Source organism: Halichoerus grypus, chromosome 3 (genome assembly GCF_964656455.1).
Source record: "Halichoerus grypus chromosome 3, mHalGry1.hap1.1, whole genome shotgun sequence".
In the NCBI taxonomy this organism is placed as follows: Eukaryota; Metazoa; Chordata; class Mammalia; order Carnivora; family Phocidae; genus Halichoerus; species Halichoerus grypus.
This window is the reverse complement of record NC_135714.1, coordinates 152,195,801-152,222,726: the sequence shown is the minus strand read 5'-3', so window position 1 is coordinate 152,222,726 and position 26,926 is coordinate 152,195,801. Positions and strand designations below refer to the sequence as shown.

At 50.9% G+C, this 26,926-nt stretch overlaps 1 protein-coding gene across 2 annotated transcripts in view; it reads left to right on the top strand.

Moving 5' to 3' along the window:
• The window catches only part of BLK (BLK proto-oncogene, Src family tyrosine kinase), a 71,230-nt gene extending 44,636 nt beyond the window's left edge, over window positions 1-26,594 (top strand). For both annotated transcript variants that reach the window (XM_036092353.2, XM_036092354.2), the window contains exons 2-13: window positions 3,338-3,446; window positions 6,015-6,066; window positions 7,874-7,967; window positions 8,926-9,024; window positions 10,186-10,289; window positions 14,990-15,136; window positions 15,586-15,738; window positions 17,008-17,187; window positions 18,393-18,469; window positions 21,206-21,356; window positions 22,555-22,686; window positions 23,374-26,594. In XM_036092353.2, coding sequence (XP_035948246.1) covers window positions 3,339-3,446; window positions 6,015-6,066; window positions 7,874-7,967; window positions 8,926-9,024; window positions 10,186-10,289; window positions 14,990-15,136; window positions 15,586-15,738; window positions 17,008-17,187; window positions 18,393-18,469; window positions 21,206-21,356; window positions 22,555-22,686; window positions 23,374-23,579 — 1,503 coding nt within the window. In that variant the 5' untranslated portion in view covers window position 3,338 and the 3' untranslated portion in view covers window positions 23,580-26,594. The remainder of the gene's footprint in view (window positions 1-3,337; window positions 3,447-6,014; window positions 6,067-7,873; window positions 7,968-8,925; window positions 9,025-10,185; window positions 10,290-14,989; window positions 15,137-15,585; window positions 15,739-17,007; window positions 17,188-18,392; window positions 18,470-21,205; window positions 21,357-22,554; window positions 22,687-23,373) is intronic.
• Window positions 26,595-26,926: the final 332 nt, after the last annotated feature.

Here is a 26,926-nt window from a genome sequence, read left to right as displayed (position 1 = left end):
TTATTAAGTCCTTACTCCTTGCCAGGCAATTTGGATTCAACAATGAGTAAGACAAAGATCCCAGACCTCACTGAGTGTTGATCCTAGAAATACAATGGGGAAGGAGAGATGAAAGAACAGTAATTATAATAAATACTTTTGTACCAAAAATGTATGAAAACATAATTCTCCCGTGCTTTACCATCAACAATTGGTATTATCATTCCTTTTATTTTTTTCCCAATCCTATTGATGTAATGTGATTATTTTATTATCTTAGTTTGCATTTCCCCATCAGTAAGTAATTTCAACATTTTTCACATGTTTATTTAGCTAGTGGGATTTGTGTTGGATAAACTGACATTTACAATCTTTACTCATTTTTCTATTGAGTGGGTTGTATGCTAGACCCATATTCTTGTTAATTTTCATGAGCTCTGTGTATATTATAAATACACATTTATCTGCGGTATGCCTTGCAAATCTTTTTCCCAATCTGTTGCTCAGGTACTGACTTCATAATGGTTTCTTTTACCATATAATACCTTTCACGTTTATAAATTTGTCTTTTTGCTATCAATATATCTTTTTGTCCTTTCAGCTTCTGGCTATTCTATCCTTGTTCATTGTTATCTCCAAACTCTGGGTCATATATATAGTCTCCTAAATTTTCTTTCAATTAAATTTTTTAAAATTTTTAATTTTTTTTTCAGTACACATGGAATTTATTTTTAATATGGTGTGAGGTAGCAGTCCAATTGCCTTTTCTTCTAAGTAGACAGCCATTTTCCTAATACCATTTATTAAAATAAACCATCAGTTCTCCATTGAAGTAAAATGCTACCTTTTTCATATATGCAGTTCCAAATGTACTGGAATCTGTTTGCATGCTCATTATTCTGCTCCACTGATGATATGTCTATTCTTACTCCAATTTTATGCTGTTTTGATTATAGTCTTCTTTTTCATCATTTTAAAGCTAGATAAAACTTTATTTGGTCATAGAAAACTTCAGATAAATTTTATCATATTAAAAATTGTAATTATTATTGAAAGTTCATTTAATTAACATTAGGAGCTAGAAAGAGGACATAAGAAAGAGAAGAGGTTAAAATAATTACAAGACAATACTACATAAAACTTTATGGCAACAAACTGGAAAATGTGGAGGAAATCAAATTTCTACTAATAAATCATATAAATCATCAAAATGGTGCGAGGAGGAGAAAAAATGGGAACTGACAAATTCCTATAAAAGAAATTGGAAATTTACTTAAATATCTACTTTTTAAAAAGACCCCAAGAACAGATGACTTATTGGCCAAGTTCTAGTTAGCCTTTAAAGAACAGAGAGTCCCAGGGTTATTAAACAATTCAAGGCCAAAAAAATAAAAAATAAAAAAAACATTCAAGGCCATAGGAAAAAAGGTGGACAGCTCTCCTGTATGTTATGAAGCCAGCATCATCTTAGTGTTAACTCCTTATACACAGAACCCATTCAGGAATATTGATTCTCATTTGAAATAAAATATTGGCAAATAGGATCCATCCATGTATCAAAAAGACTGATGAATTGTAACCAAACAGCTTTTATTTCAGAATGGAAGGAAGTTTCAGTAGCAGAAAATTTATCAACATAATTCATCACAGCAACAAATTAAATTATCATATGAAGAGATACTCAATAAGTACCTGATAAAATTCAGTATCAAGTCTTTTTTTTTCCCCCCTCTAAAGATTTTATTTATTTATTTGAGGGGCGGGGAGAGTACAGAGCTAGAGTGAGAGGGAGAAGCAGATCATCTGCTGAGCAGAGAGCCCGACATGACACGGGGCTCAGTATCAATTCTTAATAGAAACCCATGATCCCTTATGCAAAATTCTGATACTAAAAAATCTCTGAAAACTGAAATGTTTCACTTTGGCACCAAATTTCATTTGCTGCTAAGGTTTATCTGAACTGACATAAAGAAAGTACTTAAAAACAAAAAACGTCCTGTTCTTTTACAAATGTGAGGTATTGCATGCTCTGTACGTAAGGCGTACTCCAACAAAGTACTTATGGATTATTTGTTATTGTGGCTCTCTGTCTTATATTTAAAATTATTATAGTTCTTCCTTTTCTTCAAGGTGAGTTTGAGGGGAGGTAATATGAAACATGTGCTTTCAACTTTCTGGAAGAAAAGTCCCACTGTGTTTCATTAAATCTAAGACACCGCTGTTTGGAAGGCTAGCATTTATTTTATGTATCACTAACATAGGGGAAAGAGATGCTGCTAATTACTTTATGAACCATCATCAATTGTAAAACACATCATGGTTTCAGAGATACTGAAATGTGAAAAAAGGTACATCTTGGAATCAAAGAAATGCTGTGAACATATCCGAAAGCAGTCAGGAACTCTCCATCAACCGCACAGCCCTTCAGACAAGAGCAGGAACTGAATGTCTGCATCTTGGGGATGGGCCAGGTGTGAGGTGGAGTATGGTGGTGTGGGGTCAGCCAGGGCCCAGAGTTGGCTCTTCAAAGGTTAAGTGACCGTGAACCAGCTATTGAACATGTCAAACCTCAGTCTGGGACAGTGATAACATCTACTTATGTTTACTTTAGAGTGAAAAGGATGACGGGAGACAGGGTTTGTGAAGTTTCCGGTCAAGAGTAAGCCCTTCCTAAATAACCACCCCTGGAATGGAGGTGGTGCTGACGTTGTGGTGATGTTGGCTGTGGTCTCTAGCATCTTCCCCACTTCTGTCATTCTAGGATCTTTTACCCAAGAAAAATCTTGGCTATATTTCTCTCACCTCTAAGGAAGTTTCCCTGAGATTACTGAAAAGAGGCAGTTGGCCTCAGATGCCTGAACCATCACTGTGCCCTGAATTTATAGCCTCTCACCTGAAAATCTGAGTGGGGAAGAACCTCAGACATGTCCTTACATGGGCCGAGAGAGGAAGGTGAACTTCCCATGTAATGCCTCCCGTGGCAAAGTGAAGACTAGAACCCAGACCACCAGACAGGTTGTCAGACTCTTTCTGGATGCCAGGGCTCCTGTCCCCAGGGCATAGGGGTCCACCCCACCAGTTTCTGGCAGTTTGCTCAGACCAGATGATCTCTGTGACCTAAACCTCGTCATTCCTCCTCTCTGGACCACTTCTTCCTGCTCTGGGGAAAAAAAGACGATGCAAGCTTAGCCTGCCAGACCCCCTACTGACTCCATGTTCTTACTTTGACCTTCATTGCCCCCCCCCACTTCCCTCCCTCCTCCCTTTCTTTCTAATTGGCCATCCGGAAGGGGTTGGGGGAGTTCTTCTGTACTGAGAACCTAGTCACATCACCAATCTGCTGTGTGCTCTCTGCCAGGATGGGAGTGGTGAGCAGCAAAAAGCAGGTGAAGGAGAAGAGTAAGGGCCAGTGGAGTCCTATGAAGGTCAGCACCCAGAGCAAAGATGCCCCACCACTGCCACCCCTGGTGAGTGATGGCTGTTCCCAGATGGAGGGGGGTTGGGGGGAGAAGAGCAGAGAGCACATGTGGCTCCCTGGAGGCTGCTGTTGTTTCCAGCCAGCTCCGGGGCCATCTCTAACTAATTCAGGGCTCTGACAAATCGGCTCCTTGCCACTGCCACCAAACGTGGCACCACCTCATGTTGGTGTGGCAGTTTAGTAGAATGCTTAGCAGTCGGATTGCTGGTGTTTACATCGAACAGCTGTGTGCCTTGAAGCGGGTTACTTAACTCCCCTATGCCTCAGTTTCTGCATCTGCAAAATGGGTATAGTGAAATTGCCTTTCTGATAGGGCTGTAACAATATGTGATGTATATACAACCATGCAATTCTGTACGTACTACCCTTAGCACAGGACCGGGCATGGGCAGTCCCCAATAATTCTTAACCAGTTCTCATTTCGCAAGTGCAGCCTTGAAGAGAAAAAGAAATCAAAAAGGTCAGCTCGAGAAGAGGGTGTGGTGGGAAAGGGTCTGAGGCATTTAGCAACATCTGCTGCCCCCACCCCCACCCAGAAGCTCCTGGACATCAGTGCCCCCTTCACGGCACCGCTGTCAGCATTCTAAGGAGCTTACTCTCCAGGGATGAGGAATCCTAAAACTATTCACACCTCCCCAGCAAACCCTCAGGTTCCTGTGGAACCTGAGATGCAGTTCTGACTTGTTTACAGAGCATGTAGCACCCTTCCACTGAGGTTATTGCATTCCAGAGAGGCATTTTTAGATGATTGTTTGTGACCCTGGCCACCTCTCTTTGGGGCAGTTGGGAGTCATGCCTGGAACCCGCTCTCTTGCTCTCTACCTCCAGGGGCACATTCAACTGGTCATCACTTTAGTCCAACAGTGACCTGATGGGTTGTGGGGATTGCTAATCCCGTTTCTTAGACAAACGAGGCATTTTATCTGTGTCCCAGTTTAGTTCAGGGCTTGGCACAGAACGATGAGATGTTTGTTGAATGAGTGAATGATGGCCGGGGTACACTCAGACTTAGACTTAGTAATTTCCCCAAAGTTACATGCTAATAAGTTATAGAGCCTGGAATGTTTTTAACTTTATTTTTTTTTAAAGATTTTTGTTTATTTATTTGAGAGAGAGAGAGAGAGCACGAGCAGGGGCAAGGGGCAGAGGGAGAGGGAGAAGCAGACTCCCCGTTGAGCAGGGTGTCCAACGCCGGACTCGATCCCAGGACTCTGGGATCATGACCGGAGCCGAAGGCAGACGCTCAACTGACTGAGCCACCCAGGTGCCTCAATGTTTTTACTTTAAAAAAATTACATAATATACTAATTATGGGAAAAATTATAAATACTCATTATTCCAATAGCCAGCGATACCCAGAGTTAGCACTTCAGAGCTCCTGCCCCCAGACCCTATTCTCGATGTTATTCTACATCAAAAACTAATGATGTAATGTATGGTGACTAACATAACATAATAATTTTTAAAAATTGCCTATTCTCGATGTTATTTATATTATGTGTTTATATTTTCAGTGGAGCCAGACTGTACATACAATTTGGCAAAATGCTACTTCAAAATTGTGCTCAATAAAGAGGGAAGACAAACAAAGAATATTCATAACACATCCATCAGATTAAAAGAATAATGAAATGAACACCCAGCACAGCCCCTCTGACCTTCAGGAGAAGTGACCATTGTCCCCCCAAGTCCATCCCTCACCGCAGGTCCCTACCCTGAACGTGTTTATCATTCCTGAGCTTCGCTTTTTTGTATCATCATATGTGTACACTCCTAAAGACTGTTTACTTTAATTTTGCCCATTATGAACTTTCAATCAATCGAATCAAACAGCATGTATTCTTCTGACGCTTGGTTGTCAGATCTCTGTTATGTCTGTGACCTTCATCAACATCGATGCACGTAGCTAGAGCTCAGGAGCTCCCACAGTGGCGTACGTGGCATTTCCTTGCATGACTGTGCCCCAGTTTGCCTATTTTTCTGTCATTAGTCGTAAGGATGACTTCCACCCTTTACAATACTTATGTATTATTGTAATTATTGCTGGGAGCATTCCCATACATGTTTCTGGGTACACACATGCAAAAGTTTCTCTATAGGGTATATACCTAGGGATAGGTTTGTTGAGTTTTAAGGAAATGTGCTTTTAAAATGATTTTCCCTAAGAACAAATACCCTTTTGCAGCTTCATCATTTAATGGTGGAGCCAGCATTTGAATCCAGGTGATCTGACTTTCCAAACCCCCCCCCCCCCACCGATTCCATAGCTGCCTCTTACATCGCTGGGGCATCCCCACACCCCCCTCCTCTGACCCCGTATATGGTCCAGGGGTCGTGTGAGATGACATTGGTCCCTGAGGAGTTGTGACACCACGTGTACAATTTACCTGTGCAACCTCCTGTTGACAGAGCCGCTCCCTACAAGGCACCCAGCTGACAGGTGCAACAGGTTCCCTGCCCAGCAACACTGAACTAATGCAGCGTGTGTGTGTGTGCGTGTGCATGTGCGTGTGTGTGTGTGCATGTGCTTGTGTGTATGTGTGTGTTTCTGCTGCAGGTCCTATTTAACCACCTGGCTCCTGCACCTCCGGACACGTGCCTGGACCAAGGTAAGAAGGGGCTGCTTTTGAAGCTGAGGCTCTACAGGCCATCTGCTCTGGGCCCGGGCTGCGTGCAGGCAGAATAGGGGCCCAGTTGGGAGCAGCTTCCTGGAGAGGACAGGGCAGCCCCTTTAGGGTCAGAGAGGAAGAGGCTGTGGGGGCAGGGGGCTGAACCAGGCACAGTGCGGGGTGTGGCCCAGCTCTGCCCCAGGCTTCACCTGCCCCTGCCCATGGGGGCCCCTCCAGGAACCAAGCCCCAGTTCCTGTATCTGAGCCTGGGTGGCTTTCTGGGTTTTGTTTTTCAGAAAAAGGACCTTACAAACTGTAAATGAGACAAAAAGAAAAATATTACAGTAAATACAAACAGCATAAAAACAAACCCAAGTTTTCAAAGATTCTAACTCCCAACCTCAAAGGGCGAGGGCCGATGGGTCTGCATCTTCCCTCCTGCCCTGAGTCTGTTCCGTGTATGGAAGCACCATCTTTCTGCCCACTTCCCCACTTTCAAAAGCTGCTACTGACCTTCTGACTACTCAGGACACCCTCCCTCACCCCCAGTCTCTACTGCCACTCTGGTGGGTAGGACAGTGGGGGATCGCATAATGAGTGATCCTGGCCCTCCTGGGTCAGGGCTTTGGACCTTGGGGTGTGGGGGGGTGCTCACAGGATGATAGCTTCCTTCAGAACTGGCTTGCAGGAGCACCAGGAGCTCTGCCAGAGCCTGCGTCCCTCATTCCCCCACCCAGCAAGCACTGAGCAAACAGTACCCAGAGCCAAATACTGGGGAGGCTGCAAAATTGAATAAGACATGGCTCCTCAACCTGAAAGAGCTCAGAGTCTGTCAAACACCCTAGCAAGATGCTGAAACCAGATGAGCTATCTTACCTGGTGTTTCTCATCCTGCTGGGGATGCGGTTAATTACCATAGGGCTTGTCCATCACTTCCTACAAGGGGGATTCATGGCCCCAGCAAGGACGCCCTGGGGAAAACAATAAACTAACTGCCTTTGGTGCAATAACTTGAGTCTCAAAACTGGAGGGGGGGGGCTGTCATCTATTCTAATCCCCCTTCCCCCCCATGGGGAGGTGACTAGCCGTCCCACCACACATAGGTGACAAAGCTGAGTCATCTACTCCCAGGTAAGCTGGGTGGTCTCCAAGTGACTTTTCCAGTGGCTCTCGGCTCCCCAGAGCTGTTCAGAAAGGCCTTCCTCACTGGCCGTGGCCGTCCAGATGTCCACTCCCAGGACCAGCAGCAAGTCAGGGGTACCGCCCGCCAGGCGCACTGTGACAGGGCCTTGGGCACAGTTACAGGGCAAGGTTATGGCGGCCACGTTCCAAGACCACTAGCCCCTTTGGAATAGATGTGAAGGGGCAGCTGGGGAAGGGGAAGAGAAGGGAAGCTCATGTGCCTTCGAGGCAATAAGGAATCAGCCAACACTTGTTCCCAAACTTGGGACGGCAGCCATCAGCCCAACGCAGCCAATCTCCCTAGATCTTCGGGCTAGCCACTCCTGGAGAGCGTGGTGCTGGCCAGGCCTTAGAGCTTCGATGTGGAGACCAGAGGGGAAGACAGGATGGGCTTTGTGGGGCAGCCCATCCTTGTTCCCGGCAGCAAGATCAGGAAGTCCCTCTGCTAGACAGGAGTGTCTTCTGCTGCATCGGTGAGCAAGAAAGCACACCACAGCTTCCCCTCTGTCCCTGCGTCCTCCTGACCTCATGGCAACCAGAGATGGCCCACAGCACAGACTTATCCAGCCCCTGCCCTCACTCTGCTGGGCCTGAGCAGTGCCCGTCTCTTCCTTGTTCGCTCTAGAGGAGCATTTCGTGGTGGCCCTGTACGACTACAGCTCGGTGAATGACAGGGACCTACAGATGCTGAAGGGGGAGAAGCTGCAGATACTGAAGGAGTAAGTTTCTGGAATGCGGCTCTGTGGTCAGAGGCCTCTGTGGCTCCCTATCACAGCAGCACAGCCACCCAGCCGTCCACCTCCTCACCTCACCCCATCCCCACCCTCCATGAGTATCTCCTCCATCACTCCACCCCCAGCCCAGTCACCGCCATTTCTTCTTACCTTGACCCAGTCATCTTCCTTCTATCTACCATTCCAAAGTCTTTCTCACAAGGTGGTTCCCATTCACTATCTCCTGCCCCACTGTCAAAATCCTACTCCTCCTTCAAAACCCACCTCGAACATCACCTCCTCCATGAAGCCCTCTTGATGGGGACAGCGCTTGCCTGGCGGCCCCGCCACAACTTTGTGCATCCCCTTTGCCAGACCAGACCTCGCACAGGATTCTACTCGTGAAATCAACTTTACTTGATTTCCAGTGCTCCCTCTCAGAAACTCCTTCAAAGTCTGCTCTCTCTCAAACATCCGGCTTGTTCTGTGGAGCCCTGAGGTTCTGCATTTGTTCTTGAAGTTCTGTGATGACCTTGAGCCAAAAGCACGAAAGCCCTGACCTTCTGGGCATACGTGGGCTACCCGGCTCCTCCTTTGGGCAACAGCTCTCCTCCTGTCCGGTCCCAACTCACTCACTGAACTCTTGATCTGTCCCATTAATCAAGAGGAAGGCTACTCACAGAAGACAGGGGCCCTCTGGGGTGGTCAGGCTGTCTGGACAAACTCTTCCCCTGGAGGCTGCATCATCCCCTTCCTACCTAGACCAGGGGCAACTCGGGCTGTGAGATGCTCAGCAAGTTAGCACCCCCCTCACTGAGCAACTTGTACACGTTCCCTCTCATCTGCCCTCCGTGACTGCTCTGCCTCAGGGATGCGATCGAGTGGGGGGAGGGCTGTGAGCGGCCCCCCGAGAGAGGCCCACAGGAGCCACTCTGCCATTTTGGTTTTCCCTCCTCCTCCGTAGAGTTGGAGACTGGTGGTTGGCCAGGTCTCTCATCACTGGAAGAGAAGGCTACGTGCCCAGCAACTTTGTGGCCCGAGTGGAGACCTTGGAAGTGGAAAAGTAGGTGGACACACGGAAGGCCCTTCAAAGCAGAGGCACTCTTGCTGCTTCTGCTCTGGGGTCTGCTGGGCAGGGAGGGGTCAGAAGGCTGAAAGCTGAGCCTCTGTGAGCCCAGCATGGAAGGAACAGGAAAGGGGCACCAACTGGAACTGAGGGGGTGGGCTTATCCACCGTCCCAGACAACCTGGTGCTCAGGGAGCCACCCCTCCATGCTCACTTCACTCTTCCCATCTGTGAAATGGAGCTGCCCCGCCCCGGCTCACTTGGAGGGAAACGTCCCTCCTGGCCCATGGCCTTGCAAGCTAACATCGAGGCCTGGTGATCAGCTCCCTCTCCTCCTGTGCCTCCAGTGGGCAGGCCTCAGGGGCGCAGACCTCAGGGGGACTCACAGCATGGTGGCTTCATCCAGAATTGGCCTCCAGAGAGCACTACTCCCCAGCATCCTCATAACCCACTTCCACACAGCACCAGTCACTTATTCCCTCCCACAGCACACGCTGAGCAAACAGGACCCAGACTCTGACTCTGTCCTCATACTGAGAAAGCTGTAAGAATGAGTAGGATGTGGCTTTTCCCCTGAAAGAGCTCAGAGTCTACCAAACTCATGAGCAAAGTGCTGGAACCGGGTTAGTGGCCTCACCTGGTATCCCCCATCCAGCGATGGTCGCCCTTGGAAGGGTTCTCTGTCTGGCACTCCCAGCCCTGTGCCTCTCCCTGGAACAGCATGTGGGGCCATGGGTTCTTACTTCCACACTGACTGGTCCATGCTTGAGAGGAACATGGCGGGAATCTGCGCTCTGAGAGTCACAGTACTTTGTGGAATTCAGACTCCACCTTAAGGAGGGGGGTGCTCTGAGAGAAAGTGGGTGCCTTTTCCCAGGGTAGAATTAACAAAGGGCACCCCAAAAATGTTCTCGGTTCAAGAAAGCAGTAAGTCCATCTGCTGATGGGAAGTGAAAAGAAAAGGGGGCCCAGGGGCCAAAGGGCATTTCATGAATCAGGGTATGAGGAGTGTTGTTAGTTCAGGGTTAACCTGAAAACAGGAAAACGCTATTTTATTTTTTTGGGGGGGGGCATACAGCTTAGAAGGGAGGTACAGATAAGAATATTCTGAGAAGCATAGCCAGCCTCTGAGGTTTGCCTGCCTTTGCCCTTTTCCAGATGGTTCTTTAGATCAATTAGCCGGAAAGATGCTGAGAGGCAGCTTCTGGCTCCAATCAATAAGGCGGGCTCCTTTCTTATCAGAGAGAGTGAAACCAACAAAGGTAAGCATGGCCCCCAGCACACCCTTCCTGTGCAGGCCCCAGGAAGCCCCCCAAGACTGCTTCTGGGAGGGGAATGCCAGCCAGGGGAACCCTGGTGGCTTCCGGGTCTCCTGTCTCCCTCTCAATTCAGGACCTGCCTGGACAGCCCGTCTAGTGCCCAGTAGCTGAGTGTGAGGCTGTGGCGCTAACAGGTCTCCACTGGCCAGGTTGGAAATGTACAGGGCGCAGGGAGGAGAGGCAGTTGGAGGGCTGCTCCCGCCCAGGCCACCGTGCATCATCTCTGGATCAATGGGGACACTGAGGCTGGCGGGGTCGGAAGAGGGGGCGCGACCCAGAGCCACGTTTTGGAATCAAAGGATTTGGGAGCCAGTAGACTCCTTAGAGATCATCTCAGCCAGAGGCAATTACAGGAGCCTGGAATGTGACAGAAGTTTGGAGAATGGCCCATAGCTGGATATGAAAGAAGGGGGGTGGCCGTTGTGGAGAACTGGGAGCACTCATGGATTCAAACCCTCTGACTGAGCGAAACATTTCTGCCGCCGCCGCCCACAGGCCACCGGGCTTTCTCTTTCTCTTTCATTTGATTTTCTCTCCTTCTTTCCTTCTTAAAGTTCCTTTGTTTTGACATATAAAACTTATAAAAGCTGCATAAATTATAAGTGAGGGTATAATCATAGAGTCATAATAGGTAAACACCTGTGCAGCCACAAGAGAGCGAACATTCCAGACGTCCACAGCCCCTCTCACTGCTCACTTGTGCCCCTCTCTGACTCAACCTACCCACCCCCCAGAGAGGTCACTGCTATCTCAACATTTAGGGAAATCCTCTTTTCTTTGTTTTAAAGATTTTGTTTATTTATTTGAGACGAGAGAGACAGCAAGAGAGGGAACACAAGCAGGAGGAGTGGCAGAGGGAGAAGCAGACTCCCCGCTGAGCAGGGAGCCTGATGCGGGACTTGATCCCAGGATTCTGGGATCAAGATCTGAGCCAAAGGCAGACGCTTAACCGCCTGAGCCACCCAGGCACCCCAACTTTTAGGGAAATCCTTCCTTGCCACCCATGTTTTATATATTCTTTTTTTTTTTTTTTTTAAAGATTTTATTTATTTATTTGACAGAAAGAGACACAGCGAGAGAGGGAACACAAGCAGGGGGAGTGGGAGAGGGAGAAGCAGGCTTCCCGCGGAGCAGGGAGCCCGATGCAGGGCTGGATCCCAGGACCCTGGGATCATGACCTGAGCCGAAGGCAGAAGCTTAATGACTGAGCCACCCAGGCGCCCCTGTTTTATACATTCTTTAGCTTTATGCAAGTGGAATCATACCATTTTTATTTTTGTATGTCTTGTCCCTCCCACTCGACATTGTTTGTGACATTCTATATTAATCTGGTAGACTTGCTGTAATAAAGTACCAGAAACTGGGGGGCTTCACAGAAATGTACTGTGTCACGGTGCTGGAGGCTGGCAGTCCAAGATTGAGGTGGCGGCAGGGTTGGTTTCTTCTGAGGCTTCTCTCCTTGGCTTGCAGATGGCCGCCTTCTCCCTGTGTCCTCACCTGGTCTGTCCTCAGTCTGCGTCCTAATCTCCTCTTCTAACAAGGACACGAGTCATATTGGATTAGGCCCCCCCGCCCCCGATGACTTCAGTAGTTACCTCTTTAAAGCTCTCATCTCCAAATAGAGTCGCATTCTGAGGTACTGGAGGTGAGGGCTCCAACACAGGAATTTGGGAAGGACACAGTCCAGCCCGTAACAGGTCCCCTCATGTTGTTGGGGAGGACAGTAGTCCGTTCACTTTCACTGCTGTACAGAACCCAGCATATGAATATTCTGTAAGCTGTTTCTCCTTTCTAATGTTGGGAGACAGGGGCTGTTTCCAGCTTGGGGCTGTTATGAACATGCTGCTCCAAACCTTATTATATATGGTACATATTTGCCGTCTTTGGGATGCTGAGCCAATATCCCCATTTGAAAGGTGAGGAAACTGAGTCCCCAAGGGAGGAAGTGACTCCCGTGAGGCCAACAGTGAACAGGGGTTGGAGGGTCAGAGCCCACATCATCTAAGAGGCTGCACAAGCTCTACCGTGTGTCCAACTAGCCTGTCGTGGGCTGGTGGAAGGGAATTTCCCAAGCAATGTGAAGAAAGCCTTTGTTCAACAGGACATGGCCCATAAAGACTTCTTACATCCTTGTGGCCAATTTTTAACTGGAGAAGAGGTGGCGACCGTGACATCAGAGGAGGACGGGCAGAGACGGTGGCTGGGCTGCAAGTTGGTTCCCTGTGGTTGGGGCAATGAGAGGAGACAGAGGTTCTGCTTAGTGGGAGCACCCCGCCGGCCTTGTCCCTCAGCTCCATCACGGCTTGATAACTGCAGTGAGTAGAAGCACTAGAACAGCAAAAGTGGGACAAAGAGAGCTGCTCATTACACCCTGGGAGGCTCAGGGGAGATCCCGACGCCTCCCTGCCCTTTAAAGGGTCAGGGTCAGGTAGAGGAGTAGGAGGGGTGCCTTGGGAAGTTGGGTGCTCTGTACAGAATTTCTGGAAATGCACCAGTGGATGAATTAAATCTATCTATATGTACATATATATATATGGATATTGCCATATTGCTACTATTCCATTTTAACGGCAAAGCACCTATGACCAAGAAATGATATGGGAATCACTGGAGGTGACATACTTGTTTTGTTTTTATAGAATATTTCAAACATGTACAGAAGTAGAATAGTATCATGGAACCCCTTGTACCCAACACTCCGCTTTGACGATGATCGCTCAGCCGATCTTGTTTCCTGTGTATCCCCACCCCTACTATATTGACGCAAGTCCCAGAATCATGTGATTTCCCCCTGCACATAATGTCTTAGTCATTGTCTATTGCTAAGGTGCCCTCTGGAGAGAAAGGGACCCCCAACCTGAGGATGGAGGAAGGGGTTCTCTAAAGGTGGGGCTACCTCTCCTGTCCTTGCCCACCCTGGGGAAGCTAGTCCATGCTGGAAATTGGCCAGGTGGAGCCGGGGCTGCAGGACTGCCCCAGCATCACCAAGCCCACATACGCACATAGACACCTTTGCACGCGTGCTCCTCACAACTCCGAAGCAAGTGCCCTCCATCCGCATCTGCAAACCACAGCCAGCGGATGTAAGACAGGGAAGGAACGCTGCCCTCAGAAGCAGGGGAAATGAATTCTCACCCCGTGTTGCCTCCAGGACGTCACTTAGCCTCTCAAGCCTCCCTTTACTGGTATCTGTGTGAGGACCAACTAGTTTCCCAGTCCTAAAGCAGACAGTTCTGCGGGTTTTAAATCTCAATCTCTGGGAGCCCTGAACCTGCAGCTGATAGGATTTGGAGGTGTCCTTTAAGAAGAATATTAAACTGTGAAAAGAAATGGGGGACAGGCCCTTGGATGAGCCCCTGCGAGCGGGAGGCCCTAAATCATGAGCTCCCGTAGCAGCATCGTGGGGAGGAGAGCAGGGTCTCCCAGGCTTCTTATGATGCCTCCTACACAGGGTACAGTTGGAAAAAAAAAAAAAAAGGAGGGGAGGGGGAAGAAAGGCCCTCTTCCTCACTACCGGGGTGGTGTGAGGTTGAATGAACCCACTAGAGCCACTCTCCGGTTTCTTAGATACTGGGACACGGTTGCACTTAACCGGGGCGAGGTGGGGGAGACAGTTTGCAGCGTGCAGGGTGGAGCTGGGATCGCGGGCGTGGGATGGGCCTGGCGACGGCAAGGTGCACACACTTCTTGCATCGTTTTGCAAGTAGGTGATGAGAGGCGCAATAGCTAAGGGAGATGAGAGGGAAAGGTGGTTTGCGATGGAGACGAACGGCACCTCGGAAAAACCAGGCGTGGGCACCCAGATGAAGAGGCGTCCGAGCCTGACACCTAGCGGGGGAGCGTGGTATTATCGTTTACCGCAAATGCGTCCTCGGGGAGGATCGGGAGCCTTCAAGCCTGCCGCTAACCAGCCGGGTGACCCAGAGCAAGGGACGTTCCCCTTCCTGGCCTCAGTTTCCTCATCTTCTAATTAAGAGTGGCGGGCGTGATACGCAGAGATCTGGACAGAGGCATTTTATAAAAACATCAAGTTTGTGGAAAGACTTTTCTCGGGTGGAAACTCTTGCTTCCTAAATTGCTCTTAACCTTTAGCTTCTGCTACCTACGCCTTGTCTGCAGGCAGACAGTGATATACATGACAAGGTGCGTAGATGTGTATGAATTTGGGAAATAAGTTATTCTGTTCTCCTCCATGGACATGAGTGCTTAAATTTGGGATTTGCTATTCCTTGTGGGGGCAGGGCAGCCTTTTCAGTTAGAATGAATGGGTGAATGAATCCATGAATCAGTCAATCCTCTAGTTCCTCCAATAACTCTACATTTCTCAATAGTCCATGGCAAAGGGGGTCCCCGAATGACCAGGTCCCCAAGTGGGGGACAGCATGTTTGCTACGAGAACATCCTGCCCCTGCTCCAGAGTTCTGGGATTCCCTGGCTGAACTTTGGGAGAAACATCAAGGTCTGAGTCGGGTGGAGAGGAATAGGGAAGGCTTTCTGGAGGGTTGAGGTTGAGATGAAAGAAAGGTAACTTATGGTGGAAAGGGTCAAAATGGGGAGCAGAATTTGGGGAGGCTTTGAAATGAAGCCCAAATCCCAATCCTGATTTTCCCTTCATACACCTTGTGTTTTTATTACTCCTGTAGGTGCCTTTTCCTTGACTGTGAAGGATGTGACCACCCAGGGGGAGATGATCAAACACTACAAGATCCGCTCCCTGGATGAAGGGGGCTATTACATCTCTCCCCGCATCACCTTCCCTACTCTCCAGGCTTTGGTGCAGCATTATTCTCGTAAGAGCGGAGGATGTGTTGGGGGGCGGGGGGGAGAGGAGCCCTTGGATCTATCACTAAGATCTCAAGATCATGTGACTCACTGGTGCCATCTTGGGGGGGGGGATTATCCCAAGGTTGGGCAAATATCAACATAATGATTCAAAGTTTATGTCCTTAGTCCCTTCTACTGGCTCACTCAGCATGTGACTACTTGGAGAATAACAAGGATTTTCAATCTTAGAGAGAGCAGGTCAATGGACAGCATGCCTTGCTTTATACAAAATGAATACAAATGGCAGAGAGTGTGTGTGGTATGTGTGTACCCGGGCATACGTGTACTTGGACATGGGAGTGTGGTCGGCAAAAACGAGAAGGGGACACAGCTGGGAAGGATATGGTTCCCAAGGGAGAGCTGTGATCCAGTTGCTCTGGTAACCTCCAGCCCCATCTCTTCTTCCCTAATGCAGAGAAAGGGGACGGTTTATGCCAGCGGCTGACCCACCCCTGTGTGAGCCTGGTTCCTCCAAACCCCTGGGCCCAGGATGAATGGGAAATCCCCCGGCAGTCTCTCAAGCTGGTCAGGAAACTCGGGTCTGGGCAGTTTGGCGAAGTCTGGATGGGTGAGTACATGGCGGCCAGGAGCCTTTCTCTCCCTGCCCTGCGTCCTGAAGCACAGAAGGCTCGGGATATGCACAGTGCGTTGTGCTTCCCCGGAGAGCTTATTCGGGAGAAGGACCAGAGGCGATGGTACCCATTTTACAGATGAGGTAATGAAGGCAAGCCTAGAACATTGAAGTGACTTGCCCTCACTTGTTAGGACACCACGGTGGTGCAGTAGGAGTAGACTCCAGCTCTCCCAACACCTTAGTTGGTTCCCTCCCTCACTCTTCACCGCCCAGGGCTAGCCTGCCATGGACTGGTGTGTGAACTTGAACATCTGACTAACTCCTCTTAGCTTTGGTTTGCCAGATGAAATGACCTGTTAAACATGGTCAACAGTGACCCGGGAGCTCTAGGACTCTAATAATAGACCAAGCCCCTGCTTGTAGAGGGGTGACTAGCCAAGTCATTTAACTCCCAGGTCCCTGTACGTGTAGCTGACGACCACTCTCCTGCTCACCAAGGGCACTATCAGACTATAAAAGGCAGTGCTCTATTTTATCCCTGGAACGGTCCATATCTCTGGGGCATGATATCAAAGTCGGATCCTGCTGCATCCCCAAACCCTCCAGCACCCGGGACTGATGCCCGAAGCACCTGTAGCAGGAGCCCTACGTAGGTCCTTGCGAAGCTCCCCTGAGAAGGGCGAGTCCAATTATGATTTATCTTTTACCTTTCATGTGGGTGGGGGACTTGATGGAGGGAAGGGAGAATGTGGAGGTACAGTGGGAAAGGAACACTGCAGGGCACAGAAAGGAGGGAAGGAGGTCTGCAAGCCACCTCTGCCTCCAAGTGTTGCCACGGGCTGGGATGCTCATTTCCAGACTGAAGCTATCATGTGGTAGAAAAGACTCATGTCGGGAAAGGGGGCAGGCTATAGGGAGGACAGAAGGGACACGACATAGACCCGGTGCAGGGGTGAGGAGGTAAAACGGCCCCCCTCCAGGCAAGGAAGTTCCTCAACTTCCTGAGGCTCCAGACGAGCACAGGAGGCTGAGACAGGCTGGCATCCTGCAAGGGAGGCCAGCTCATCTGTTACCTGCAGGAGCTGTACGTTTGAGCCCAGAGCTCCTTCTTGCGGGGGCGGGGGACAGCTCTGGCCTCAGTCCTCCACCTATAGAATAAGGATGGCTTCTGCAAGCTGATATACATTGTAGTGAAGAGATCACCTTCTGCAGCGTCTGGGTCTTCTGAATGGCTTCTGTATTCTCTCCCCGACCCGGGCTCAGGTTATTACAAGAACAACGTGAAAGTGGCCATCAAGACCTTAAAGGAGGGAACCATGTCTCCGGAGGCCTTCCTGGCAGAGGCCAACCTGATGAAAACTCTCCAGCATGAGAGGCTAGTTCGTCTCTATGCCGTGGTCACCAAGGAACCCATTTACATCGTGACGGAGTACATGGCCAGAGGTGGTGCCCTGAGTGGGGTTGCATCGTCAGACGGGGCAGGGAGGGGCGGGGTCCAGGCTTGGGGGGCCCAGAAGACTGAGGCTGATCTGCTGCAGTGGGTCTGCCGGTCAGGGGACCTCCATGGGGGCATCACTGGGCCATGGGCTGCGTCAATTAGCCAACGTCTTATAGATCTAAGGTATTCCCCGTGCTGGGGGGCAGGCAGGAAGGATGGTGAGAAACAAGATGGGCCCATGGTTCTTACAGAGCTGTGTCCCCCATTCAGACACACTTCAGGCAACATTTTTGGAGGGCATCTCCTGAGCCCAGAACTGTTGGATGCCCACTAGGGAGGGCAGAGCATTGCCAAGAGTGGTCGACCGGGCGTCCAGAGATGGGTTCTGGTCCCAGTTCTGCCACTCACTAGCCGTGGACCTCTGACAACCATAACTGACAGCATGGGTGAAAGAGAGGGCAGGCCAGCTGGCTGTGGAGGTCCACGGGGGCTGGGGAGGGGGGGCAAGGTCTCATGGGGCAGTGGGCCGGGGGTCAGCCTGTGACCTCCTTCCCACCCCTCCTGTGACTCTGATTGCCCACTCCTTCCTGTAGGAGCCTAACCTGCCATGTTAACCTAGCTCCTTAGAAATCATCCTGAAGGGGCCCCCCATTGAGCTGGGAGCACAGTAGCTCCCCTGCTTACCTCAGCCCCACCTCAGGTGACCATCCCTCCCAGCCCTTAGATGCCATGGCGGAGCTGCATTTGTCCCCGGCACCAAACCCCAGGAGGCAGATCTCTCCATTCTGGCATTTTCTTGCACCCTTGGTCCTCAGAGGCAGAATCTCTGCCAACAAAGGGTGAAGGGGACAAGAAGACCCTTTGGAACGTCATGCCAGGAATGGGCACTAAACTTATGGTCAGAAGAGCTGGTTCTGCTCCTGGCTCCCTGGCTGGGTGGCTCTGAACGTGGCTGGAACAGACCTTCCTCTGAGCAGCTGGGAGCACAGTACCTGCCTCCTGGGATGCTCTGACTCCCGAGACTAGAATTTCTGTAAAGCAGAAAGCGCTCTGCAGCTGTGGGGGGTTTTATTCTCTGTGTGCAAGAGATCTGACAGGGTGCCCCATGCTTCCTGATGCCAGGTGGGGAGCAGCCCCCACTTGGGAGAGACGGGCACAGCCAGGCTTGGATCATTTTGCAGAAGAGCAGATGGAACTTCTCTTTCCTTAGGATGCTTACTGGATTTCCTGAAGACGGATGAAGGTAGCAGATTGTCCCTTCCCAGACTGATCGATATGTCAGCCCAGGTTTGTGAGCTATTAAGTATAGCGGAGCCCCAGAGTAATGACCCCAGGCCCTCTCCTCTGTGCCCTGTGGCTTCACAAAATTGGCTATTCAGAGGTTGTATCCATTCAATTTAGGTTGGGCTGGGAAGGACAGAAACCCCAAAGTAATAATGGTTTAAATTTGTAAACATCCAGAGGTGGTCTATGTGGGGGCAGGTAGGTGGGTCTTTCCCTCAAAGACACAGGGACCCACATTTCTTGCACCTGCTGGGCACTTAGCATGTCATCTTCTTGCCCAAGATGTCTGCTCACACTTTACCATCTTGTCCTCTTCTCAACTGGCAGGAAGTAAGAGAGAAGAAAGCCCACCTTCTTCCCTCTAGAGACATGTCCCTGAAGTCACCTACTATCCTTGCTTTAACATTTCTCCCCCCCCCCACCCCCAACCATGTCACCTGGCCAAACCTAGCCCGCAAGGGAGGTTAGGAAATGTAGTCTTTATTCTGGGCCGTCGGGATGGAATGAGGTGAGTCCTAGTACTCAGGAAGAGAAGGAGAACGGACGGTGTGGGAAACCCAGAGAGTTCACTTGAATTCCATGCAACAGTGTGGACGGGTGTTCTGTTGTGACCATCTTTCTTCCTCAGATTGTGCCCAGAAATGCCTTCTCTAGCAGGTGAATTGCAATCCAGACTTCATGAGGTGAAGAGCGAAATGGAGAGGGGGGATCGTTCCTCCCCGGGGATGTTAGCTGAGGGTTCTAACTGGCAGGAAAACACATCTGGTGGCCCTGAGTGTGTGTGTCTGTTAGGACTGGGACTCTCAGCAGAAAAGCTCTGGTCTGTGGTCAGCCGGTGAGGCAGAGAAAGACACACACATCCGCCTGTGGAGAGGAAACCTCCCCTCAGCCCACACCACCCCATCCCCACCTTGGCTGGTATTATCTGTCATTAGTATCCGTGCAGGAACTGATGTCATGATGCCCTTTTTCCACTGAGGTAAGCGCACATGGGTTTGAGCAGGCTGCTGAGTGGTCTCGGAAAATTAACGCTGGTAACCAGTTTCAAACCACGTAACAGTGATAAGCGTGTCCACCCCTTCTTTCTTTCTTTCTTTGCCTTTTCTCACTCTCCTCTGTCTCTTTCTGCGTCCCTGGGGCGAAGGATGTGAAAAGCCACCGGCATTTACACCTAGACGTGGCCAAGAATCTAAGGGTTAGGAAACCAGAAAATCAGAACCTTCCAAGTGAACAGCTTCTAAACCACATTCTAATCATGCGAGGGTCTCACCATGCACACGTGTGGACACGCAGTACCATTCTGGGCGCTCCCTTTCCTGCTTTGCAGGATGAGATGCAAATCTCCCCTACAACCATAACCCGTGTGCCCTACTTTGCAGCCCCACAGCAGCCCCCAAATGTCCTGTCACACCCGTGAGCCCTCGCTCAGGCTTGCCCTCTCCATCCAGAACGCCTGGGCAAAATCCTGGCATTTCATCTGGCAAAATCCTCATCAACCTTCAAGACCCAAGATAAACTCAATTCAAATTTCCCTGGATGGGAAAGTGGCTGAGAGCACTTAGTACACGAGTTTCTGTTAGCATTGTGCGTGGTGTAGTCTTCTTGAAAGCACATCGGGGTCCCTCGCAACTTTTTTTTTCTTTCTTTTTGGTGGTATTTCTAGTACTGCTCAGTACATATTTGTTAATGGGAGGAGTACTAGTAAATGCTATCCAGATCCAAGATATTTGGTATTCAGCTTTCTAGTCCCCACAGTAGCATACCAATAAATGTATATTGATGCAATGATTTAGCAAAGGAATAACTAAATGACCAAGTGAATGGACTCATGAATAAACCAGTGCAGATGGACACATACAGAGAAGTGGGATGAATTTCAGTGCTGCCTTCTTGCCATTGCTGGTCTGAGGAGGTACATTAGCATTCTATTCTCTGCCTCAATTTCTGCATCCATCAACCGGGAGTGCCGTGAATAAAGCCCGATGCTGGCGATCGGGGACAGAAACAGAAACGGCCTCTGGGCCACAGGGATTCTGCGCATGCCCTCTGAGTGCCTGCCTCAGGCAGCGCTGGGTCAGGCCCTCGGCCTCCCGTAGGGTATAACGCCCACCTCAACTCCGCACCCTGGAGACCCCTTTCTTCATGTTGCAGGTCAGGACAGGGACCCCTCCGGGAGCTTAAGCAGCTCCGATCCAAGGCTCCCTGCTCCAGAACAGTGCTTCCGACTGGGCGAGGAGTTAAAATCCTTCCCTTCCCTCCTTCCCTGCCCTCCTTTTCCCCTGCCCCTTGAGAGACCTTCTTCTCCTGCTTTCATTCTGCTGCCTTCCTCCCGGGCACACACTTGGAAGGAGACAGAGGTGGGTGAGGAGGGGTTCAGGCAGCTCTGGCCCTGACACCAGTGTCTCTGCTTTTCTGGGCTCTTCGAGGGCTGGGGTGCATGGCTTGTTCAGCTGAGGAGCAGTGGAAGCTGGTTTTCCTCTCTACTCAGGAACCTGCTCCTTCCCCAGCAGCACCCTCCACCCGCCATGCACCTGCCAACGAACACGAGCATAAACACAAACACAGACCCCCAAATGTTCCTGCCCTTTCCGGGCTGTGAGGGGGTGAAGCCTGGCCCCCCCAGATAGGTGGGCAGCTTCCTTCCTCTCCTCACTGGGGCTGTGCAAGGAACGCTGGGTGGGTTCCATCCTTGCTTGGAGGTCCCTACGCTGTCCTTCACTGTGTGGCCTCTTCCCTCAGATTGCCGAAGGAATGGCGTATATTGAGCAAATGAATTCAATCCACCGCGACCTGAGGGCAGCCAACATCTTGGTGTCTGAGACCTTGTGCTGTAAGATTGCTGACTTCGGCTTGGCCCGCATCATTGACAGTGAATACACCGCCCAAGAAGGTGAGCGGAGACCTTGGGCCTTACGTTCCCCAACTCCTCAAACCCCCTTGGACTTCTCCTTGCCGGTCCAGAGCAGAGCCCTGTGTGAAGAGATCTGAGAGCTTTGTGGTTTTCCCAATTCTGGCCTTACTCCCAGGTAGACCAGCATTTCCCTAAAGGTGCTCTGCAGAGTACTAGTGCCCGATGAGGAATGGCTTTGTGATGGAGTAGGTTTGGAGATGCTGCATAGTCTGTTCAGGCCCCCTTTGGAGATTCCTGGTGCATGCCAACATACTAAAGGCACTGAGAAGTCCTGCAGCAAAGAAACAGTGTACATTTGCTTCACCTGGTCTCTCCCAAACTAATTTGAGCCCAAGATACTTTTTCTACTTAGCTTCTATTAGCCTCCCATGGAACTAGGGTTTCACAGAACACACTTTGGAAAACACTTCTGAAGCATGAGCAGCAAAAGCTTATACCCGAATTAGGGTTTCCACAGAGCACTCTGCTTTCCTGTGTTGGTATAACTGACGTAAAAAAAATCCTCTTCACGAGAGGATTTGAAATGGCAAATACATGTCTCAAGTAAGCTAGCCAGCAATATTAGCTGAGCATATTAATCAGTTGGTACAGGAGAAGGATCCGTGGGGCTTGTGCCCTGAGGAAAGTTCAGGCTGGCTGGGGAGATCAAGAAAGCAGGGCAAGGAAGGAGGTAATCCAGGGCTGAGCTGTATGCCGTCTACTCTGAATGCTGACCAGGGCTGCAGGCATCCACGGGGCTTCATGGGACAGCGGCATTGGAATTCCCTCCTCACTGTGACCCTAGATGGTCCATGAGTCCTATGTCATCATTTCTATCTTGCAGGTAGGGATTAACTGAGACAGGGACAAGTTAAGGTGACTTGCTCAAGCCATGGATTCCTGTTGTTAAACACACGTGAGGTGGAACATGACCCTTCTGTCCCAGGTGGAAACACATGTGGGTTGCCCTGTGACGCCCACCGAGCCAGGACCCAAACAGGGTGACAGAGGTTGTGTCTTGTGCTGTGGACCCCTAGTGTCTAAACATGCCTGCTCCCGTGCCCTAGTGGGTCTCAGTGGGTCTCTGGGAGCATCTCTGTTGTGTAGAGTGGTCCAAGCCCTGCAAAAGGGGGGAGGGACTGGTGCATAGGGACAGGCAGTCATGGCCTCACAACGCTGCTCTTGGCTTTTCTCACAGGAGCCAAGTTCCCCATCAAGTGGACTGCCCCAGAGGCCATCCATTTTGGGGTGTTCACCATCAAAGCAGACGTGTGGTCATTTGGAATCCTCCTGATGGAAATCGTCACTTATGGGCGTGTACCCTACCCAGGTAGGTGGCTAGATGGGCTCCCTGCCTTCCAGAAATGGCTGCGATGACAGATAGCCCATCCTTGGTGCCTGGGGCTGTCCACATCCATGCCAGAATGGGGTCCCCGCAGTCAGAACAGAGACCCATGTATGCCACTCTGGGGACAGAGGCTCCGCCCCCTTCCTCAACATTGCTTTTGGCAACAGGGCTGTGCCCCCTTCATTCAGCAGAGGTCAGTAAACCCCCAAACCAGGAATTAAGTGAAGGTCAGTGTCTGAACTCAAGTTTATTCCAAGCTGGTTTGTTCTCACTTGAGGACAGGTTGTCTCTCCCTTGGCCTTCCACCTGGGGTGTACTCCGGGAAGCCCTATCCTGACTGTGCAGTTTCCCAGCCCCCCGGCCCAGCCCCCGAAGGGCTTGGGCAGCTCAGCAGCCTGCAGCGAGCGGTGTCCCTCCGCTGGCTGGTGCGTCTTCACGGAGCACCTGCCCAGTGAGGGACGGGCTTCGGCTGTGTGCCCATCGCCAATAAGCAAGACAGGGTCCCACACATGGAGGAACTGCCCCGCACTAAGGAGACCATCGCCAGCCTCAGGGATGTTTCTCTGGCACAGCCAGGCAGCGCGGTGACCTGCGAGGGAGGAGGCTGCGGTCTGTGCCTCACGGGCCCGGCCGCCCCTCAGCCGCGCTCTGCGTCCCCTCGGCCTGCAGGAATGAGCAACCCCGAGGTCATCCGCAGCGTGGAGCGCGGCTACCGCATGCCGCGCCCCGACTCGTGCCCGCCCGAGCTGTACCGCGGTGTCATCGCCGAGTGCTGGCGGAACCGGCCGGAGGAGCGGCCCACCTTCGAGTTCCTGCAGTCGGTGCTCGAGGACTTCCACACAGCCACCGAGCAGCAGTACGAGCTGCAACCCTAGGCCCTGGCGCGGGGACACGGATCTGGCACCCCTGGGGCCCGGGGATGGCTCGCACCTGCGGCCCAACCTGTAGAACGGACCAGGCGTGTTCACCTCGCAGCTTTTATTCCAGCCCCAGCCAGCCTGGAAAGGCACGGAGGAATTGGTACACCCATTTCTCAGATGAGGAAAGTAGAGGTAGAGGCGGCCTGAGAGGTCGCTCACACAGCATGGACTCCGGACATCCAATTGCAGCCCCACCCTTCTCTGGCTGTGTGACCTTGGGTGAGTCAGTTGTCCTCTGTGTTCCTCCGCTGTCTCATTTGTACAGTGGGGAAGAACCATAATAGTACCTACCTCGTATGTTCCTCAAGAGGATTATATTAGTTAACCCCAGTAAGATGTGCAGAACAGCGCCTGGCACACTGTTAAATGTTTGGCATCCTGTAAGACTCCCCTGTGCTGGCGCCAAAAGCGAGAAGAGAAGTCAGCTACCGGTGGCTGGGAGTCCCGCTGCTCCGACCTGCGCCGTCGCACCCCTTTCTGCCAGCCCAGAAGCAGGACTGGGTCCTCCGAGACCTCCGCCCAGAGAAGCGTCCACCTGCCCTCATCTTGATTGCGCTCCAACACGTTGGGGACTTTTCCGTAATAAAGTCACGAGATGTCGTTACTGGTGACAAGCCTGGACCTCGCTACGTGACACAGGTGGTTTGCATGAGTGGCACAGCGAGGGACTCGCGGATCGGTGGAAACCGAGACTCCCACCCCGAGGACAACGCGGCAGACCGAACGGTCATTGCCTTTTAGGGGAGGCTTGAGCAGGGCCAGCAGGTGGCGCCCTCACCTCAGAAATCCTTGGGTTCCAGGTCTGAGTCGGGGACTCTTTGCTCAGCAAAACGCCCAAACTGTCGGTGGGAGCCGTGCTTGTTGGGGGTGCGAGCACAAGGGAGCAAGTGCCCTGGGCTCCCAGTCTTGCGACCATGCTCATCAACGATGTGTGGACAATGATGAGATGGTAACACCAAAAAAACGTTCAAGCCTTTGCACTGTTCAGGAGGCTCGCTATTTGTCACAGGTTTTTTTGTTTGTTTTATTTATAATAGATTTATTATAATAGATTATTATTAAATAGATTTATTATAATAGATTTTTCTGAGCATTTAGGTTTACGAAAAACAAGCGGAAAGTACAAAGAATGTCCATTTACCCCCACCCCCACCCCTCAATTTCCCCTTTTATTAACATCTTGCAATAGTGTGGTACATTTGTTACAATTGATGAGCCAAATTGACACATTATTGTTAGCTAAAGACTGTAGTTTACATTAGGCTTCGCTCTTTGTGTTATGTTGTATAGGTTTGGACAAATATATAATGACTTGCCTCCAGCATTACACTATCATACAGAAGAGTTTTGATGCCCTAAAGATCCCTTGTGCTTCAATTCATCCCTCCTTCCCTCCCTTTGAACCCCTGGCCATCAACTTGCCATGTTTTGACTCCTTTGATCCTGGTAACCCAAGGAGGCAGGAATATTACAATGCTGTGTACAGAGGAAGAAAGACAGGCACAAAGAGTTTGGGTAGTATTCCTAAGTCACACTGCTCATTAATGGGGGGCTGGGGATGTGGACCCAAGCACAGCTGCTAGACTGGCAGCAGAGTAATAGCGGGGAGCTGCTGGGCTGGGAGAAGCTCACAGCCGGGGCTGCCTCTGCAGGGGAACAGGAGTGACTGGGCAAAGAAAAATACATGTCCGTATAGTCCTTGTGATTTCCGGAGCACATTCCCATACTATCTATAGATTCACAAACAGCTCTGGGAAGGCATCACCATTGTTATTATGCCTCTACTCCTTTCCATACAAGAAGTAAATGGCAAAGACTCCACATCACAAAGCTTGTCCAGAGGCTCTCAGCGGGCCAGGGCTAGACCCCAGATTTGAACCCATTCTTTGCCGCCAGCCCCTTGCCATAAACAGCTATGTAGGCGAGCAGGACACTCTCACGAGCAGGGGGTGCTGGCTCAGGTCAGGCAGGCTCACCGAGCAAGTCTCAGGTGGAGCTGTGTGTGTGTGTGTGTGTGTGTGTGTGTGTAGCGGGCAACGTGGTCAGATTGGGGCTTGGACAGATCTCCCCTAGGCAGTCCAGGGTTCAGGAGGTAGAGGGCTCTAGGGACAGGGAACCCTGTCCTCGGGGCAGTGAGGGTCCCCAGAGAATTGCCTCTGACCTCCCCAGGAACCTAGGGCTCTTTGGGGGAGTTGGCTGCTGAGTCTTTCAGAATAAAATTTGCAGCTCAGCCTCCCCCACTCTGGAGGAGGCCTAGTGCCCACACCCCATCTCCCCAGAATCTCTGGGGATTGGGGCTGTCAGGCCCAGACCCTGGGATGAGGGGGCATGGCTGGAGGGAACTAAGCTGGAATTCAGGGCACCAGAGAGTGGACAGCCCCTGTAAAGGGGAGGGCACCAGACAGAGACAGATCTGAGCCCATAGGGCCCACAGAGGAACAGGGCGCTGAGAGGACCTAAGGATGCCTTTGGAGGTAGGACTGGAAGGAGCTCGTATAAGCAGGATAGGAAATGAGTCCCTCCTTCCCGCCTAACAGCCTGGACCTACGGCCTGGCACCACCTCCCTGCCTCTCATGGCCCCTCTGAACTGGTTTCCAGCGACTTGGGCCCCAGCTGTCCACGAGCTGCAAGGCCTGGGGCTGGGTCATCACCTCCCTGGACCCCACTGCCTTCCCATAAAGATGAAGGGGGGGGCGTCTCCCAGTGCTTTGTAACTGCACTGTTTCTAAAAATCACTTCAGCTCCTTGTTTTGAAAGACAGGTTTCTTGGGGTGCCTGGGTGGCTCAATTGGTTAAGCGCCCGACTCTTGGTTTCAGCTTAGGTCATGATCTCATGGGTTATGGGATCCAGCCCTGCGTTGGGCTCCATGCTCAGCAGGGAGTCTGCTTGAGATTCTCTCCCCCGCCCCCCTCCCACGTGCTCTCTCTCTCACTCTCAAATCAATAAATCCTTGAAAAAATAAATAAAAGACAGGCTTCTAGTCTCTCTCTGAGATTCTGATCCAGCAGTTCGAAGGTAGGATCTGGAAACCCCATCTTTCCTATAGTTTCAACCCTGGCTACAGTTCAAAGGATGGCGGGTGGACGTAGGGCCATGACAGGGAGGTGGGCACATCTAAAAATACCAGTGCCAGGACTCCAGGCGGGGCCCGACCATCGGCACATTTTAGATGTCCCCAGCTGGTACTAGAGTTCAGCCAGGATTGGGACCCACGGGGCTGGGCTGCGTGGGGTCCGGAAGTACCTCTCCCAGGAGGGCAGGTTGCAGGGCATCTGGGCTTCCAAGCCTGATGCTCACGTC